The following is an 18068-nucleotide window of genomic DNA, read 5'->3' as shown; positions in this document are numbered from 1 at the left end:
AAAGAAGAGATCTTTTTTTGTTTTTTCTTTTTAATTTTTAATTTATATAAAATAATAATAATAAATAATAATAAAAAAATAAAAAAATAAAAAAGAGATCTTTGTGGTCAAATAAACAATTCTCAGACCGTACAATATCCAAATCCCTTTCTTCTGTCTGTTTGAATCATGAATATAACCGGAAAAAGAAAGAGAGAGACGATTTTTTTAACGGATTTTTCGTTAAAAAGATTGGGCTAAAAACATGAGGTTCCAAGGTGAACAGCGTAGCCAAAATACTGCCCACCCCCATGTGGTAGACACACTGAGGTGCCCCCACAATCTAAAAAAAAATTTCAAATTTGGGTCTTCGAATCTAACGCTCCTACATTACTGATAGCAGACATTGTCGGTTTTTGCATGTATTACTGTTAGCCTTAGAAGGAAAAGCCTTAAGAGGATTATATCTACTAGTTGTGTGCTTGGACGGTTAGAAATGATATCAAGGCTGGATACTGGACAGTGTGCCAATAGGACGTTGGACCCCAAGAAGGTAGAGTTTGAGATCCCACGTTGGTTACTTGGACCGTTACAAATGGTGAGGGTTTAGGAGTTGGGTTTGGAGTGGGTGGGGTAGCTAATGAGAGAAACTGGAGAATGAGGGTTGTTTGTGTTCAGGGGTTAGGCCCTTTTGCCTAAAAGTAGTTCTCATTCTATCCGGTTTCCCACCTGGTTCCCACCTTAGGCTCAAATCTTGAGTTGTCTTCGTTTTATTCCTTCTCTTTCTCTCCTTTTACTTTTACTTTTCTTGCTTTCTTTTCCTTCTTGTGGGTTGATGGGATCCTCCGTAGTGCAAATCCAAGGTAACCCTATTCTTTCACAGAATCCATTTTTCCCAATATATATTCTTTCTCTTCTTTCCCCTTTTCTCCCTCTTTCTTCTCCCTTCTTATATTTAACTCTGGACTTGTTTTTACCTCCCTTTTGCGTTCCATGTATGGTTTCCTTGCTGCTTCTGTCTCATGTCTTCTTCTTCTTCTTCACCTACTTTCATTGCATAGCTGGCCTAATTCTCTACTTGCCCCTTTTGAGTGTGTGATTTTCTGGTTCTTCTCTGCATTTTTGTGCTTGTTTCTCTCTACTCTTTGGATTTTTGGGTGTTGCTACACAGTATTTGGCTCTCTGTCCCTTGTTTTTTCATGTGTTCTTCCTGTTTTTTCATGAATTTCAGCCAGAAGATTTGTTCATTTGAGGTGGGCTGATGATGGGTACCTGCCAAATGTGAATCCCTCACCAGATTTAATGTTTTTCCTTCCTGGGTTGGCAGAATTTTGTGATTTGATGGTTGGTTTTAGATAAAATTTGGTGGAATCTTCAAACATTTTTCCCTCAAAAGGTTGCGATCGTGTTCTTGTAAAAGTGTTTAGTATTTTGCACAACTGGTGAAGGAAATTGATGGGGTTTTTGAAATGAAAATCCCTTGTTTTAACACAGAAAATCATGGAATTGGGTTCATCTGGTGAGAGGATGAGAGGGGAAAAGGATGAAGAAAAAGTGTTGAGTCCTATGTTCCCCAGGCTTCATGTCAATGACACAGAGAAAGGAGGCCCAAGAGCCCCTCCAAGGAATAAAATGGCTCTCTATGAGCAGCTTACCATTCCTACGCAAAGATTTTCCTCTGGATCAGCTTCCGCCACTCCTCTTCCAAGCAGCACTCCGGCTCCCTTGACATCGTCGAGTCACGTAAGCTTTGTAGATTACTGCAATTATTCATTGATTCGCTTGTTTATGAATGCATATGTGCTCGTCTTTTCGGTCTTTCAGTATCGACCTTGATGTTTTCGTTGTCTTCTTAGTTACTCAACCTGAAACCACATATGCATATAAAGGTGTTTGATGAAAATACCCTGAGAATCGGTAATAGAAAATCACTTACAGTTTGATTGGGATAGAGCCATTTTGGAATGGACTTCCTTCCTAAGAGGCAAACACAGCTTAGAATTAGCCACTATGTTCAGTTTGAAGCTTCACTGCTTTGTAATAATTACCAACTTCAGGGGCTTAAAAGGTGTTTGTCTTGTGTGCACAAGTTTATTCGTTGATTCGCATGTTTATGAATGTATATGTGCTTGTCTTTTTCGGTCTTTCAGTATCGAACTTGATGTTTTCATTGTCCTCTTAGTTACTAAACCTGAAATCACATATGCATATAAAGTGTTTGATGAAAATACCCTGAGAATCAATAGTAGAAAATGACGTACAGTTTGATCGGGATAGAGCCATTTGGAACGGACTACCTTCCTAAGAGGCAAACACAGCTTAAACTTAGCCACTGGATTAAAGGGTGTTTGTCTTGTGTGCACAAGTTTATTCAATTTCTGCTATTGATTGCATGAACTTGCTTGCTCTGCAGTTTGCTGGCCAAAAAAGGGGCATTTTCTCAGCGTCCTCCAAGTGCTCTGTGCAACCTCATCAGGTTGAGAAACTTCACTCTTATTCTTCTAGAGGAGTTGTGCAAAGTAACGAGGCAAAGTTGCTAAAGACAAGTCTGGTAGCAACGGGATCATTGTCATCAAATCCACAGCGCAATTCAGTCACAAAGATTAAAGTTTCGAATCTCAAGAACTTTTCTTCGACGGATGCTAGAGAAAAGGATGACGAGTTCAGTATTCCTGCCTCGGACCAGCCTATAACTGGTGTGCACAATCATGATAGGGAAAGGATGTCAAGCAGGAGTATGAGCTCTTCAGCACAAATTGGAATTGCTTGTGAACCACAGGCCAATATTGCTGTCACTAATTTTACTTCTAGAAAATATGTGGGGAATGAAGGTGCGGAGAATCCAAATTTGACGAAGGCTACTCGGGATCCTGTGGAGAGACCTGTATTGATCGCTTCAGCCACTGGTAAGCCTTTGTTAGAGGTGAAGGCTTGCCCTTCAACAAAGTATAAGGACTCTGAGAAGACAAAGCTACCTCATCCATCCATGGTTAAAGAAAACTGGACTTCAGTCAGCAATTCAAACAGACTTTTCGATGCAAACGTGAGGGTATTTGTAGAAAGTTTGACTGAGCGGAACTCTGAAGTTGCCCAAGACAAGGTGGGGTGCACCCAAGTTACCGGTTTGGAAAAGTTATCCATGGTGATTAGAGAACCATGTTCGTTGTTGTCGCCTAGAGTTAGCGATAGAAATTTCGAAAACCTCGATAACCGCAACAGGACGAATGAGTTCGAGAAGTTCTCTACTGTGCATTTGAGAGACGTAGAACAAAAAGACAATGCTTCAGATGCTTCCTTAGTCGATTCAACTACAGCTCCAAATATGTCACCTGATGTCATCGTGGGGTTGATTGGCGAAAAACAATTCTGGAAGGCTAGAAAAGCGATTGTTCAGTGAGTATTCTTTTTTGCCTAAACCTTGTTGTTGATACATCGTTGATATTGTGCTACTAAGTAATATACCATGTCAAACTTTATGGTAGAATAGAAAAGCCATCTAGTAGTTATACCCTTACTATTGAGGATCCTTGACTACTATACTTCTGTTTGTCACATCATGTCATCGAGCCTACCAATTCTTAAGTTGAGTTACTTCACCTGTGTCGTTTTCTGATTGAAACAAATGTCATTATGACCCGCTTATATGATATGATATGTGAGATCCCACAATAATTGGGGAGGAGAACGAAACCTTCTTTATAAGGGTGTAGAAACCTCTCGCTAGCAGATGCGTTTTAAAAACCATAAGGGAAAGCCCAAAGAGGGTAACATCCGTTAGCGGTGGGCTTGGGGCCGTTACATGATATGTACTGTTAATCCTTGATGCTCTTCTTTAAGAGTTCATTTATCAAGTAACCTTCTCTTTTCAAGCTGCAGGCATTACCATTAAATGATCCTTAAATTGGTCAGACCACTTAGAATCTCCTTTGTCATTACAGTTCCTTGTATATTTGACATATTCTTCTCATTCAAGTGTGTTATCTTTTGGGTTGGATTTTCATTGATCTCTTATTCCCACCTTTTTCCAACTGTTTTCAGTCAGCAAAGGATCTTTGCAGTACAGGTGTTCGAGTTGCATAGACTCATAGAGGTACACCATCATTTGGCTTCGGTCGTTACTTGAACTCTTCTAGTCGTTGTATTCATATCTCGTGCTCCTTTAGTTTAAATGGTTTACTGCTTGAATTTAACATAGGTTCAAAAACTCATTGCTGGATCACCACACATCTTACTTGAAGACTACTTAGAGAAACCATTATCAACTCTATCTGCTGTTAAGAACAAGCTAACTGAGTGTGCTCAACAACCGGTTTCAAAAAGCACCATGGTGAAGGACCATCATCAAAAGCCCAATCTCATTCTCAGCAGCAAATGTGCAGATAAGAATCCTGTTGCTAAGCTTCCCTTACCTTCTTTCAACAAGGACAACAGTAAACTTGCCCCTACTCAACAAACAAGCTACGAGCTTCGTGTAAAAGACACGCCACAAACTCCCACAGATGCTGCTCCAAAATCAGATCCCTGGTGTTTGAACCACCCTACACCAGGAAATCAATGGTTGGTTCCTGTCATGTCCCCTTCTGAAGGGCTTATTTACAAACCATATGGAGGGCCATGCCCTCCAAGTGCAGGATTCATGACACCAATGTATGGTAACTACGGAACAATGAGCCTAAATACAGGCAGTGGAGCTAGAGACTTTTACACTCCAGCTTATGCTGTTCCTGCTTCTCACCATCAAGGGTTTGGATATTTTCCTGGCACGATTCCATTGAACCAGACGTACTTTCCACCTTACGGTGTACCGGTAACTAATCAATCCATGTCAGGGTCAGCTCCAGGTGTACCGGTAACTAATCAATCCATGTCAGGGTCAGCTCCAGATCAAATGAGTCTTTTTGATAAAGCCAAGTCTAAAGAACAGGAAAACCAGATATCAACTAGGGACATCAACTACTTGACACATCAAGAAAACTCATGTGAGATGCCGAGCCAAACAAGCCATTCGATGCCATTTCAGGTTCGGAAATTTCATCGATCAAAGGGAAGTGAGTTGTTGGGAAGTACAGCTAGTAGCCCCTCTAAGAGAGGTGATGGAGATGTGCTTCCTCTTTTTCCTACTGAGCCACCAGCAGTTGAGGAGTCCAGTCCAAATGTAGAAATCAGTGAGAACAAATCAAGGGCAATTAAGGTTGTACCTCACCATCCTAAAACTGCAACTGAATCAGCAGCTAGGATATTTCAGTTAATACAAGAAGAAAGAAACCAACTATGATGTATCTTAAAATTATATTTGTAGAAATCAACTTTTACCCACTCCATTTTGCTTGACAACAGAGGATTTCAGCTCCTCATAGCTGATGAAGTTCATTTGGGAAGTGACATCCACAGAGTTGTCAATATTCTTACTGAGATGTAAGAAAAATGTGTCTGTAATCACGTTTTTCTGGCTTATGAAAATGTGAATAGATTTCTGAAAGATATAAAGCAAACTCCTTTTTGCTGGGACGATTTCTCACTCCTAGCCTGAATCACCGACATGTAAAATGACAGCTTTAATTGCCTTCAGCTATTCCAACTTTAATATAAAGAATACAAGATAATACAGATTGCTTTAACGAATGACTTATTTGTTATATAATCCGTAGCAACTACAAGCTCATAAACCACTTTCTCTTGCTCTGCTATGAGATTTGAATACAAATACCGAGTACATGTTTCTAGAATTCCCTCTCTTCATTAACTAGGAATACATGAAACGAGAAGGCTTGCATTTGAGTAACAATCATGATCCCATTTGGGAATCAGGTGTGAGTTCTAGTAGGCAGACACATTCAATATGAGGAGTGTGGGGGAACATATCTACTGGCTGTACGCTCTTCAGTGTATAACAGCCTTTTATGCCTTTCTCCTCCTGCGCAGAATATATCAACAGTTCAAATGACTGGGTATGAAGAGAATTGTTAAACTAGTACTAGTAGGAATAAGCTTGGACATACCACACCATGGCAGAGATAATCGAGATCACGAGCACAAGTTGCTGGATTACATGATACATAAACTATGCGAGGTGCCTTGATCTTGAGAAGAAATTTAATCAACTTCATGTGCATACCAGGACGGTTTGGATCTGCATCATTTGTGGACTTGCAGTTCAGAAAAGATGAAAGATCAAAAGCAGAGTGTCTACTCATTTTAAACTAAAGGAAAATGAAGTTTCTGACCCGAAATGATGATATCGGGCTTGGGAAAATTGTCGCCAAAACTTTCGTCAATTTTATTCAGATCCCCTTGAACAAATGTGGCATTACAGATACTATTCAGTTTGGCATTCAAACAAGCATCTTTGATGGCCTGAGCAACCACTTCATAGCCATAAACATGTCTAGCCCTGAAAGCAGGAGGTGCAAAGCACGCCATTATTACACAGGTCCTCACGATAAAAGAATCAATCAAAACAAATTACCTTTTAGCAAGTGTAAGACCAATAGTACCAGTCCCACAAAACAAGTCGAGAACAATTTCTGAACCATCTCCTTTAAGACCAGCACACTCTTCAATCAGCCTATACAAAACCTCTGCCTAAACAAATTTTGGTCAGTGTCTTGGATAGGATCATCATACTCGAGATGAGCTAGTCGATGGAATAAATTGCTGTATACCTGACAAGTGTTTGTTTGAAAGAAAGAATTCGCTGATATTTGGAATGTCAGACCTCGTAGGTTCTCTGTGATGGTGGATTTCCCATATAAAACATGTTCCACCTCTCCAACAGAAGTGTTACCAACAGAGGAATTTATATTATTCACAACGCTAACCTACATTGTCAAATCCACCATTGCATAAATCGGTAATCTAAATCTAAGTATATGATGCTGGAAACAGGTGAGAAAAAATGAAGCAACTAGCCAGTGCGTAAGAAATAAAATTTGCCTACAATTCAGAAGGGTAGTTGAGCGCCATAATTTCATGTAGCTGGAAATTTTTTATGCTATGTGGCCTTCTAAAAACATCGGTAACAATAATATAAATCTTTGCTACAACTTATTATGCCACAAATTCTGGCCTCGTAAAGTAGATAGTGATGGCAAAGATAGAAGCAAAAGAATTCACAACATAAGGGAAGATAACAAGGCCACTAGAGAGGCAAATTGAGCATAACTCAGCAGTAATTGACACATACTCCTTTCCTTGAGGTTGAAAGTTCAAATCCTCGTAACCTACATTTGTTGTATTAAAAGAAAAAAAAAAAAAAAAAAAAAAAAAAAAAAAAAAAAAAAAAAAAGTTAACCATAAGTTCAGGCAAACCAGTCTTTACATCCCTGGCAGACAATTTGCTTAAGCAGTTAAATTTAAGAGGAAATTAAATTTAGAAATTCATTAATTTTCTCCGGCAGAAATTAAATATCTTAGGATTCAAGAATTGACTAGGACAAAAACAACTTTGTTCATCACAGGTATGATAAAAGATGTCGAAGTGTTAACCTAAAAGCAATTTGTAGCATATCTTGTGATTCTTTCTTTAACTATTTTTTCCCTTAATGAAAGAATCAGCTCTAATTGATAAAAATGATTGAATACAAAAGGCAATTTTTTTTTCTATAGAAAATGTCCAACCACAAAACAAAAACAAGAACGAACTGCAAAATATGTCATTGCCAACGATTCTACCAGTACTCATACAGCAAAAAAAAAAAAAAAAAGACAAGAAAAGAAACAAGGCCACTAGAAAGTAAACTACCCATAGAAACAACCTAAGATTATGTACCACAGGCCAACCTATAGGGAATCATCATCAAAAAAATCTTAAGATACTTTTGGAACAGACGAACTATGGCAACAAAGTAAAATAGAATACATGAATCAGACTAGATCCTGAAGAGGAATATCACATGGTCACGTCTGAGAAGAATTGCAGTAACGTATTAAAAAACTAACCACTTCAGGAATATCTGAAATTTTCTCAACTAGGGGCATCAGCAGCTCAGGCTTGTAGCATGAGGTCACAAAGTTAACCATAAGTTCAGGCAAACCAGTCTTTACATCCCTGGAAGACAATTTGCTTAAGCAGTTAATTTAAGAGGAAATCCAATTTAGAAATTCATTAATTTTCTCCGGCAGAAAATAACTATCTTAGGATTCAAGAATTGACTAGGACAAAAACAACTGTGTTCATCACAGGTATGATAAAAGATGCCTAAGTGTTAACCTAAAAGCGATTTGTAGCATATCTTGTGATTCTTTCTTTAACCATTTTTTTCCCTTGATGAAGGAATCGGCTCTAATTGAGAAAAATGATTGAATACAAAAAGGCAATTTTTTTTCTAGAGAAAATGTCCAACCACAAAACAAAAACAAAAACAAACTGCAAATATGTCATTGCCAACGATTCTACCAGTACTCATACAGCTTCTACTTCTTTCTCTGCTAATTGCACTCTTTAAAGAAAGCCTATAGGCACAGATACACAATGGCATTCTTGCTCGGAATCTAAGCAAGATAAACTTTTCTCATGTTAATGACATGTTTGATATGCTACAAATGCAAGCATGTATGAGACCTAGCAAGTTTAGAAGACAGAATAAAAGGATATATATTTTTCTTATACAAGTCTCAATACCTTCCCGTCCGCAGCATCAAATGCTTTAAGAATCCTTTGTGAGAATGCACATCATAAGGAGACAAACCCAGTAGAGGATCCCTCCAACATTCTTGTATGGATGCAAGAACCTATTTGAAAAAAGCAAGTCCATGAAGAAGCAGTAAAGTAATTTCCACGCGCCAATCTAATGTGAAGCCACAATTTGCACCAGTTCAGACATTGGTACAAACAACAAAAGAAAAGTTCAAAATTGTTAAAGAATACAAAGTGAACTTGATGATATAGAAGTTTCAACTAATTTAGTTGAAGAACTTTTCTAAGCATGGACACAGATTCGCCTGCTAAGAATTAATTAATCTTTTTCTTCTTTTGGACATGGCTCTTGAAAAAAGTTAATCTAAAATGTACGAAATATAGAGATTCCTTAAACACTCAAATCCTTATTTATCAATCATTCCTAACGTATTAGGATGACACCTTCTTCCTCTAGTTATTGTCAACTAAACCCTTCTATATCTTTCAAAATTTTCAAATATTGTTAATTGACTTAAATAAATTAGTATTTATAATGAAGTACTAATATATCAATATACACATATATGTTCTATAAAAAGGAAAAGGAAAAGAAAAAGTGTCTTCAGCATGTCTGTGTCCCGCTTTATTAGAAATTAATATGTAGCTATATCCATGTCATGTCTCGTAACTAACCAATCATAATAAGTGTTTCAAAATTAAAATCCTAGAATTTTTTTTTACTGTGAACAAGAATTTCTCAGTCATTTGTAAAAGAATAGTATGCACCATGAGAACACTGAAATCAAATAATAGCAACTTACGGATAGAATATATCCATGTACCCTTCTTTCTTTCTTTTTTTTTTTCTTTCTTCTCTTCAGGTAAGGAAAGAACAGAGCTTGATAACAATCCTGATAATCTANCAAATTACTTTTCATTTCATGTATCCATTCGTTTGCACCATGAGAAATGTGTTTCTGAATAGATACCACAACCGGTATATAGATCAGCCAGTGTACTTAATGATGAATACCTGATTGGCAGGTCCACTTTGCAATAAACATTTGTCAATGTTTAGAACCTTATCAAAAAATCCGGGAGCATGTAGTCCGAGAGCATTGATCTCATCGCCTTCCTGTTTTTCTATGAATACATCCTTTGGTAGCCATCTTTTAGAACCAAACGAGAATTCCATCTGCAGAAATATGGAAGAAAAACCCCAAGTTCCTTAATCATTCTTCCTTTTTTTTTTTTTTTTTTTTCTCGACCATTGACATGGTGGACAATGAACAAATAGATCAACATGGACTACAGAACTTCAGGTAGAAGATATGTAAATCATCCGAATTGATATAGAAGACAATAAATGCAGCCTCATATGCCGTTATTTCATCTAGTAGGGCAGTAGAGTAAAGATTAAATAGCTAATGTAGTTATCTTTAGCTACCAATAATATTTGGTACATCATTCTGTGACAAAGATCTTGATTTCTGACATTGATAGCAAAGATTTAAATAGCTAAAGTTGCTCATATTTGGCTACTAATAATGTTTGGTACATCATTCTGTGACAAAGAACTTGACTTCTGACATTGGTGGCAGAATCCTAACGTGGTTGTGTAGAAGACTATAAAGATCTCAAAATTGGGAAATGGTCTAATCTCCATCCAATCAGGCTCCACATCGAAGATATACACATGTAAATAATAAAATACCCTCAAATCAATCTCACTGATTTGCCTGATAGTTTGTGCTGGAATTTAGAGAAGAATGGGGTGTTTTCTACAAAATCTCTTTCTATTTCCTTATCTTCTGGAATGATTTGAACAACAAAGATCTCTATATATCCATATGGAAAGGAAAACACCACAAGAAGGTAAAGTTTTTTAAATGGGAATTAAGTCACACATGTCTAAACACTAGCCACAAGCTGAAAAGGGTTCCCCTTGGTTGTCCATCTCTCCACAATGCTGTATATTGTGCAAAAATAACAGGGAAGCAAGCAACCATTCCTCTTTTGTTGCCAGCAAACCAGAACCTTCTGGGACATCATCCTACAGAAGTTTGGGTGGCATATTGCATTTCCTTTTGAAGCTAGGGACATTCTATCTCTTTTATTCAACGGCCACCTTTAAAGAAAGAAAAGAAGACCCTTTGGTTGAATTTCGTTCGAGCATTTTTATGGTCTAATAGGTTGGTTAAGCATGGAAATGACACGATACCGACTCGATGACATATCACTTTTTTAAAATCTAGGACAGAAACGGCAACTACGAGTTTATTAAAAATACATTTTTTTAAATATATATCATTTTTATACAATAAGGAAATTCAAAGTCAACCAGTTTATGCATTTATATGCTTAAAAAAATTAGTCTGATACATTTTTCTCTCAAATTTTATTATTTTTGTTATATATGTGTCTATTTAGCATACTTAACAAGTGTTTGATGCATGTTAATAAATGTTTGACCTACTTTTACTTTGCACAACTCGCGTCTAACACGTCTATTACACTAACAATTATTTACGTGTCCAATAAGTGTTGGAGTGTCCAAGTGTCAGACGCATGTCAAACATGGACATTAGCCAAACTAAAGTGTATGTGTTTCTTAGCTAGTTGGAGAGTAACTCCTGCATGTTCTCATATAAGGAACAAGACACCCAATCTTTTGTTACATCTATTTTCTTTTTATCATTTAGTTGGTGTCAACTGAGCTCCCCCTTTTGTAACTATAGTTTATCTTCACTCAGGACCAATTGGAGATATTTTTTGTAATCCATTGGATGGATCATGTCTTTTTGTAATTTCATTTTATCAATGAAATTATAATGTTTCCTACATTTAAAAAATAAAATAAAGCAACCAAATGAACCACAGCTTGCTCACTAACCTTGTTCCTGTAGTGAAACTGGATTTCGCAAGGTACAATAGCCTTCAGGACACTATGGGATTCAAGTTCTTTCATAGAAAATTTTCCTACATGAGTCAACAACTCGTGAACTTGCTGTTCCTTAGATCTAACTTGAGCTTCATATGATAGATTTTGCGTTTTACATCCTCCACAGTAAGAAGCATACTCACAAGGGGCATCAACCAAGTCCCAATGAGGAGACAATGTCTCTAGCTTAGTCGCCTGCAGATATAGCAACAAATGATAAAATAATACTAATAAAGATATCTCAAAGCTATAGCATTATACTCTTGTAACTTTATCATCTTCCTAATGGAACTAAAGAGTCTACAAAAGATAAATGAGACGACCCTAGTTCGATGTTCTTTCCCCTTTTATTCTCATATCGCTTCTACTATTAGTCGGATTACCGATCTTGCTACATGAAGTACGATTTCACTCTTTTCCCAATAGAATAGCAGAATTTAAACAGGGAGCTATATACTTGAACAGGTCCTGGTGAACCAAAGAAATATACTAAGAACTCGGACTTGGCAATTCAGAGATTGAACGAGGCATCCATCTAGATCAAGATGACTATGGCATCAGCATGGAATTCGTCTTTTGGACGTGAATGAAGTTTAAGAACAGGTGCTAATCTAACATTTTATCAATTGTGCACCAAAATTGTTTAGTACTTAACCCTGCGAAAATGCATCTTCAGTGTACATATTCATCTTCCGGGAGTCAATTTTCTTAATCTCGCTATCACAATATAAATTCAAGCAGAGAAACAAGAATTCATTACTCAAATTAATCCTCCACCTCCTTCTACCCAAAAGAAAGAAATGAAACTGACCTCAGCGTAGTTCCCTTTTCTTCGAGTAACTCGCCCAACAAATCGCTCACCGGGAAAAACTCGGTCACACAAGACAACAAATCCAGTATCAGCAACCTTACACAGACCCTTTCCCTTAAATGCCAACGATTCACAAACCAATTCCAAGGTTTGGCCTCGTTTGGGAAAATACGGCTGGGATTGTTTGCTGAATCCATTGGAAGTCGGAGGTTCGTGCTGCTCGGCTCGTTCAGAATCATCGTGTGAAATAGTGGATGAAGGTGAGGCAGCAAGTGAAGTTGAGGTTCGGAGCTTGTGAAAGTGGAACTGAAACGAGCACCTTGTGGTGGAGAGGTGTCTGAATCCATGGCTAGAAATGGAAGCCATTCCGGTAGCCGGAGTTGGCGTCGAGCTTTACGGTGCCGTCAGTGAGCTTCAGAGCTGCCAATGGAGAAGGTTTTAGCGTACGTACAGGTATATCCTTTCCTTTTCTCGCTAAAGCCTAGAAGCTCATATATGCATTTGTAATATAATTGTAATTATATATTTAAATACGGTGATTTATGGCTAAATTTTGTAATTTTAAAAAGCCTTTATAATTTTAAATGGAAATTAAAATTTGAAGAACTTCTAATCCAATCCTTAGTTTTAAAACTTCAATATTGCAATTTTTCCAAAAAAAAATATAGATATAAGCTCGGTTTTTTTTTTTTTTTTTTTTTTTTTTTTTNCAATTCATTTTCCATTCAACTAATTAGGTTTAGAATTTATTTGAGTCTGTATGGTAATAATCACTAAAGTTATAGGTTTAAATACTCGTCTCCATATATAGTTTATATCGAGTCTAATGATTGTGAGTAGATTGAATCATTGACTTTTAAAATGATTATTAGTATCTTTAAACTATGCTTGAATCGACAAAAGTAAGTAAATAAAATAAGTAAATGATTTAATTTTTTATGTAAACTTATAAGTAAACTTAAATACAAGAATTACAATAACGAGTTAACGTATTTTCAATAACTAGATTCGTCTCCGCAATTAGACTAAAAATTATTTCCTTTTGATTAGCTACTTTTTTTTTTGGACATACCACAATTTGATTAGCTACTTTTTTTTGGACATACCACAATTTCCATTTATATATTTGTCAATGATAATAATGTCACTTTCATTATCAAATAATCGAAGCATATATTAAAAGAAAAATATATATATGAAAAAAAAAGTTAGGTTAAATTACCAATTTAGTTCTTTGTATACTTTATATCTATTGGGTCTCTATATTATTAAAAATATCTAATAAGTTTATAATCAAAATAGATTCTTCGCAAATTCAAAATTTTTAAAAATTCATCGATCTATTACAGAAAAATTTGAAAGATGTATTCAGTAGAATTTGAAAATTTTAAATTTAGGGTTTAAACGCTAAATTTTCTAGCTTGATATACTTGGTTTCTATTAGCATTCCCGTTTCAACTTGTTGGGAACTCTCTGCTTGCCTTGTGGCTGGCTGTTGCACTCTGTAGCTTCTTCCATTGGCATATTCTGTTGCAACAATCTGTTTTCAATGTGGAAGAACAAACATGTTTTCAAGTTCTTCCTATTCAAGAACAATTTTATTTGGTTTCTCACTATATGTAGATGGCAGTGCTAGGCCGAGCATAGAATGCTTGCCAACGTAAACAAGCCCGGTTGATGAACCACGACCTAGTTAGTGATTCGAAAACAGGCAAATTATATTAGGCATGGAGTCCTGAACTCAAGTAGACAATCTATAACAAAGAGTTACAAGACAAATAAAAACAGGATATGAAAAATGATAGCTGCTACGATATAACCACTTTAGTGACTGTTACCTCATATGTTGGATACTTTGCAGTTCAATGAAGCAAGAGTCTTATCAGATTATAGCAAATTGAAAAAGAGCAGCAGCAGCAGATCATCAACTTTTGATCACAATCACCGTAGGATGAAGCATGTAATGGTTCAATAATGATGTAGGTATTAGCTTAAGAAAATCATAGACAACCTTCTGCTTCTGTTTGTATCCAACAACAGACATTCATGGAGGTTACAAGCATTAAGCAACCATGTGTCAAATGAAACCACAGGAAAAAGGGTAGTTTCTAGGCTTGGAAAGGGATCTAAGCGATATCGTATCCGTTGCTAGATTTTATGTTTCCTTTCGGACTTCATTGACGAATGTCTCTTTGTAATTACTCGAAAGGCATTATTCTACACAACTGTGGAGGTGTTTTCTTTACTGGTATTCCCTTTTGTGGGCTTGATTTTTCCAGATGCCCGTGTAATCTTTTGTTCTTATTCTCATTGAAAAGTTGTTTTCTTATTAAGAAGAATGTAGACACAGGAAAAGGAAGCCACTCTACCTTACCTTCATCTGAACAGCATTTTAAGAATTAGCATACATTTTGACAGAGAAGGTCCCTTAATCCCTTCCATTGACACTGTATTCAGTTTTGTCTAGTGCTCAGGAGATAAAAGAGCAAAAAGCTTTGTTGATGGAAGGTATTGGGTTTATCAATACCAACACATCTCTAACTTGAACAAGAACCATTTCAGAGAACAAGCACCAACACTGGGTTTGCTAGAGTGGTAGAATGTGATACAAATTGGAAGAAACTTCTATGGCAGAAATATTCAACAGAAAAAGCATACGATGCGTTTACCAAGAAAAAACAAAGAGGGAGACAGAGCATTTGCATAGGAATCTCTGGTGGGTGACACCACGAACATCACAATCAATATAACCTTCAGAAATCAGAAGAGGATCGAAAACCACTCTGATACCACATTTGACCAGGTGAAGTTCGTAAGAGATGAATCTATTCACTTCAAATATATGCACAAGGGCTGTGTACTTGTAGAAGATTGAGTAGACATACAACTAAGCAAAATAGAAATTGAACATAGCACCAACTTGCAGCTAACTATTTACAAGCTATTTACAAGTAGTTAAGCATATGTAAAAAAGATAATTGCTAATTTACAACTACAAAATTGAGGCAGAGAATCTCAATATATGCATAACAAATGAACGCACAAGTCATATGTCTTCAAATTCGTTTAGTTCTAGTATAATGTGGAAACAATATTGACTACGGGGCATCATTTTAAGGTTTCACTCAACAGGCACGAGCAAACAAACATCAAAGCAATATAAGTTGTGTCATATGACATCATTCACTTACAATGCCTGCAGATCAGCCGATTCCGTCGAGCTCCAAGGAACAATCATGGAATCCCACAGTTACAGATGGGGAATATATGCACCCACCATCACTGCAAGTCTCCAAGGAAAATTCAATCTAACCCCATTATCAAATACTCGGAGAACATAAAGAAAATGCACAGACAAGATATCACCACTGAAAGTGAATTCACTGGAATATAGACATAATAGTAACATCGATCGATTATTCATAGCAAGCCCAGTAAGTCATAATTTCTAAATGCGTAAATTTCACATACATCACACAGCAATAAGATGTCATGCCTTTCTGTTAACCTCTGGCCTTGAGCTCTGCAAGGCGCCTCGTTAAGTCGTCCTCGTCAACTTTCTCGGTCTCCTTCGTTGGCATTGCATGTGAAGCCGGCTGCGGTAGCCCGACGGAGACTTCCAGACCGTAATCATCCGCGACCTGCTGCATCAAGCTGTTGACTTCTCCTTCCGGAGTCGAGAGCGACGTAGATCCGGCCATTGCATTTTCCATAAACTCGGCCTGAACCTCCATATTCACAAACTGCTTCTCAAATTGGTCCATATTTTCGGACATCTTCTGCAAATTTCCAGTCGCCAAAGAAGATTCCAACGACTTAACGATCGACGCCATGGACTTGTTAATCGTGGACATCTTAGCCTGTGTGTCGAGCCGAGCCACAACAGCATCAAGCCTCGAAGACAGGCGGAGATAGTTCATCTGTTCTGTTCGTTTACGGATCGCGTTCTCCGCGTAAATTCGAGCTCCATCAACATTTCCTTTCTCCATAGCCTTCTTGATCTTGAGTTTCTCAGCTTTCTCTTCCTTCTCGCACTTCCTGGCTTGGCGTTGCAGCGACTTCGAAGTAAATTTCAATTCCATGATCTGATTCAACAATTTCTCGGTGTTTCCCATGATCGGAGATCCCCCAAATGCGGTGGAATTTGATGGGGAGCCTGATGAAAGATGCTAGGGCTCGAGAAGAACTGGATTTGGGGAAAAGAAATCTTCTGAGAAACGATGAACTTTCTGTTGAAGAATCGCTTGACTAGTGGCGAAGGAATTTCTGGATGCCACCTTTGAAACCCTAACCATTTAAACGCGTGAATTAATTTAATTTTTTATTCTGATTTTGAACTTTATTTAAATAAAATAATTAATTTAATTTTTTATTCTGATTTTGAACTTTATATTAAATAAAATAATTAATTTAATTTTTTATTCTGATTTTGAACTTTATTTAAATAAAATAATTAATTTAAATTATATAAATTTACAACAATAAAATAATAGTAAATAATACTAGTTTTTCAGGTTTGTCTTGTACTATTTTTCTCAAATAATTTAAAAATATTTAAATGATAAGTTTTATTGTCACTTTGTTTAAATATTTTAATAATAAAATAATAATAACGTTAAGCCACAGTTATGTTTGACTAAATGTCAGGTCTAGTGCAGATCGTACATGGGATGGTAGTTGGAATCGACAATGAAGCGTAGGTGGCAAGCAGTTATTATAGATATAATGTTTTATCTGTAGACGCTTCGAAAAAGCGGATTTGCACAAAATTGATAAACAAAGAAAAAAGATTAATAATTTTTCAGTGAATAGTATGTAAGGAAGAGCTTTTTTATCCTCACTTGGAAAGTGCGGTTGCAAGATTGAAACTCAAAGGAATTGACGGGGCTTGTAGCTCGAAAGATTAGAACATGTGGCTGCGTCCAATAGTGCTAGATGGCATTCTTCTTCAGAACACTGATGAGATTGAGCCACGTGCTCCGGTGTTCAGAGGGCGATCGTGAAGTCACTTCATGAATGTCATTTCTCAATTCTCGACGTCGTCGAGTCTATTTTTTCCCAAACATCGTTGCTATCTCAACTTTTGTCATTTCAACTCGCGTCTAAATTTAATTAAGATATTTACCTAGAAGGGTAAATTAATAATAAAAAAAGCTCTAATTTATCTTAAAAAAAAAATATACTCAATCTTTCAAAATTTTGGATAAAACCCTTAAACTAAAAAAAAATAAAAAAATAACTACGATTAATTAACTAATAATTTGTTTAAAATTTGTGTTTTAAATATTATTTTTAACTTTAAAAAAATTTATTAATATTATTTAGCTTAAAAATAAATTGTGTTTAAAAAATACTTCCAAATTTTTAAATAGCAAACATCTATATAAAAAAAAAAAAATTACTATTAATATATTATCAAAAAACGTCTATCAATATCTCATAAATTATCTCAAAATCTCATAAAGGTTATGAATATTTTTGAAATGTGATAATAGTTGTAAATGTATTTTTAAAAAATATTTTTAAAAATTAATATATATATATATATATATATATATTAAGTTTTTAAATAAATTTAAAGGTATTTTTAAAAGCTGTTATTAATTTTAAAAAAAAATTAAATTTAAAAGTATTTGTATTAATTTAGTGGAGATAAAAGAATGGACAAATTCTCTTACTTAAAAAAAAAAAAAAAAAAAAAAAAAAAAAAAAAAAAAAAA

General features: G+C 36.1%; 3 protein-coding genes across 5 annotated transcripts; 1 reads left to right on the top strand and 2 right to left on the bottom strand.

The window, feature by feature from the left end:
- The first annotated feature begins 719 nt into the window (after positions 1 to 719).
- Positions 720 to 5458, top strand: LOC111806720 (protein HEADING DATE 3B-like). 3 transcript variants are annotated; one of them, XM_023692155.1, is made up of 5 exons: positions 720 to 842; positions 1211 to 1722; positions 2393 to 3372; positions 4018 to 4069; positions 4175 to 5458. In XM_023692155.1, the coding sequence occupies exons 2-5, from the start codon at positions 1480 to 1482 to the stop codon at positions 5252 to 5254; spliced, it is 2355 nt and encodes a 784-aa protein (XP_023547923.1). In that variant the 5' UTR covers positions 720 to 842; positions 1211 to 1479; the 3' UTR covers positions 5255 to 5458. The 3 variants fall into 3 exon arrangements, with proteins under 3 accessions (XP_023547923.1, XP_023547924.1, XP_023547921.1); XM_023692156.1 differs by lacking the exon at positions 720 to 842 and adding an exon at positions 870 to 1070; XM_023692153.1 differs by lacking the exon at positions 720 to 842 and having other exon boundaries at positions 870 to 1375; positions 1474 to 1722.
- Positions 5459 to 5567: 109 nt separating this feature from the next.
- On the bottom strand, positions 5568 to 12830 carry LOC111806721 (uncharacterized RNA methyltransferase BT_0643). Its single transcript, XM_023692157.1, has 10 exons — positions 12349 to 12830; positions 11490 to 11732; positions 9630 to 9791; positions 8600 to 8709; positions 7918 to 8026; positions 6642 to 6797; positions 6446 to 6561; positions 6204 to 6370; positions 5979 to 6109; positions 5568 to 5893 (listed from the first exon to the last, which is right to left on the bottom strand). The coding sequence occupies exons 1-10, from the start codon at positions 12712 to 12714 to the stop codon at positions 5765 to 5767; spliced, it is 1689 nt and encodes a 562-aa protein (XP_023547925.1). The 5' UTR covers positions 12715 to 12830; the 3' UTR covers positions 5568 to 5764.
- Positions 12831 to 15701: 2871 nt separating this feature from the next.
- On the bottom strand, positions 15702 to 16646 carry LOC111807644 (ESCRT-related protein CHMP1B-like). The gene has a single exon (XM_023693448.1). The coding sequence runs from the start codon at positions 16461 to 16463 to the stop codon at positions 15852 to 15854; it is 612 nt and encodes a 203-aa protein (XP_023549216.1). The 5' UTR covers positions 16464 to 16646; the 3' UTR covers positions 15702 to 15851.
- Between the last annotated feature and the right edge of the window lie 1422 nt (positions 16647 to 18068).

Source organism: Cucurbita pepo, chromosome LG12 (assembly GCF_002806865.2).
Source record: "Cucurbita pepo subsp. pepo cultivar mu-cu-16 chromosome LG12, ASM280686v2, whole genome shotgun sequence".
Classification (NCBI taxonomy): domain Eukaryota; kingdom Viridiplantae; phylum Streptophyta; class Magnoliopsida; order Cucurbitales; family Cucurbitaceae; genus Cucurbita; species Cucurbita pepo.
Note: the sequence above shows the minus strand (reverse complement) of the source record. Positions and strands in the feature narration are given on the sequence as shown.

What these genes read in the sequence shown, in the direction of transcription:
- LOC111806720 (XM_023692155.1), top strand. Translation starts at nt 1,480, where the DNA reads ATGGAATTGGGTTCATCTGGTGAGAGGATGAGAGGGGAAAAGGATGAA. An exon ending in GCTAGAAAAGCGATTGTTCA is followed by an intron (nt 3,373 to 4,017) that starts GTGAGTATTCTT and finishes AACTGTTTTCAG; the next exon opens with TCAGCAAAGGATCTTTGCAG. An exon ending in AGTTGCATAGACTCATAGAG is followed by an intron (nt 4,070 to 4,174) that starts GTACACCATCAT and finishes AATTTAACATAG; the next exon opens with GTTCAAAAACTCATTGCTGG.
- LOC111806721 (XM_023692157.1), bottom strand. Translation starts at nt 12,714, where the DNA reads ATGGCTTCCATTTCTAGCCATGGATTCAGACACCTCTCCACCACAAGG. An exon ending in AGTTTCACTACAGGAACAAG is followed by an intron (nt 9,792 to 11,489) that starts GTTAGTGAGCAA and finishes ATATTTCTGCAG; the next exon opens with ATGGAATTCTCGTTTGGTTC. An exon ending in TTCAAACAAACACTTGTCAG is followed by an intron (nt 6,562 to 6,641) that starts GTATACAGCAAT and finishes AAATTTGTTTAG; the next exon opens with GCAGAGGTTTTGTATAGGCT.
- LOC111807644 (XM_023693448.1), bottom strand. Translation starts at nt 16,463, where the DNA reads ATGGGAAACACCGAGAAATTGTTGAATCAGATCATGGAATTGAAATTT.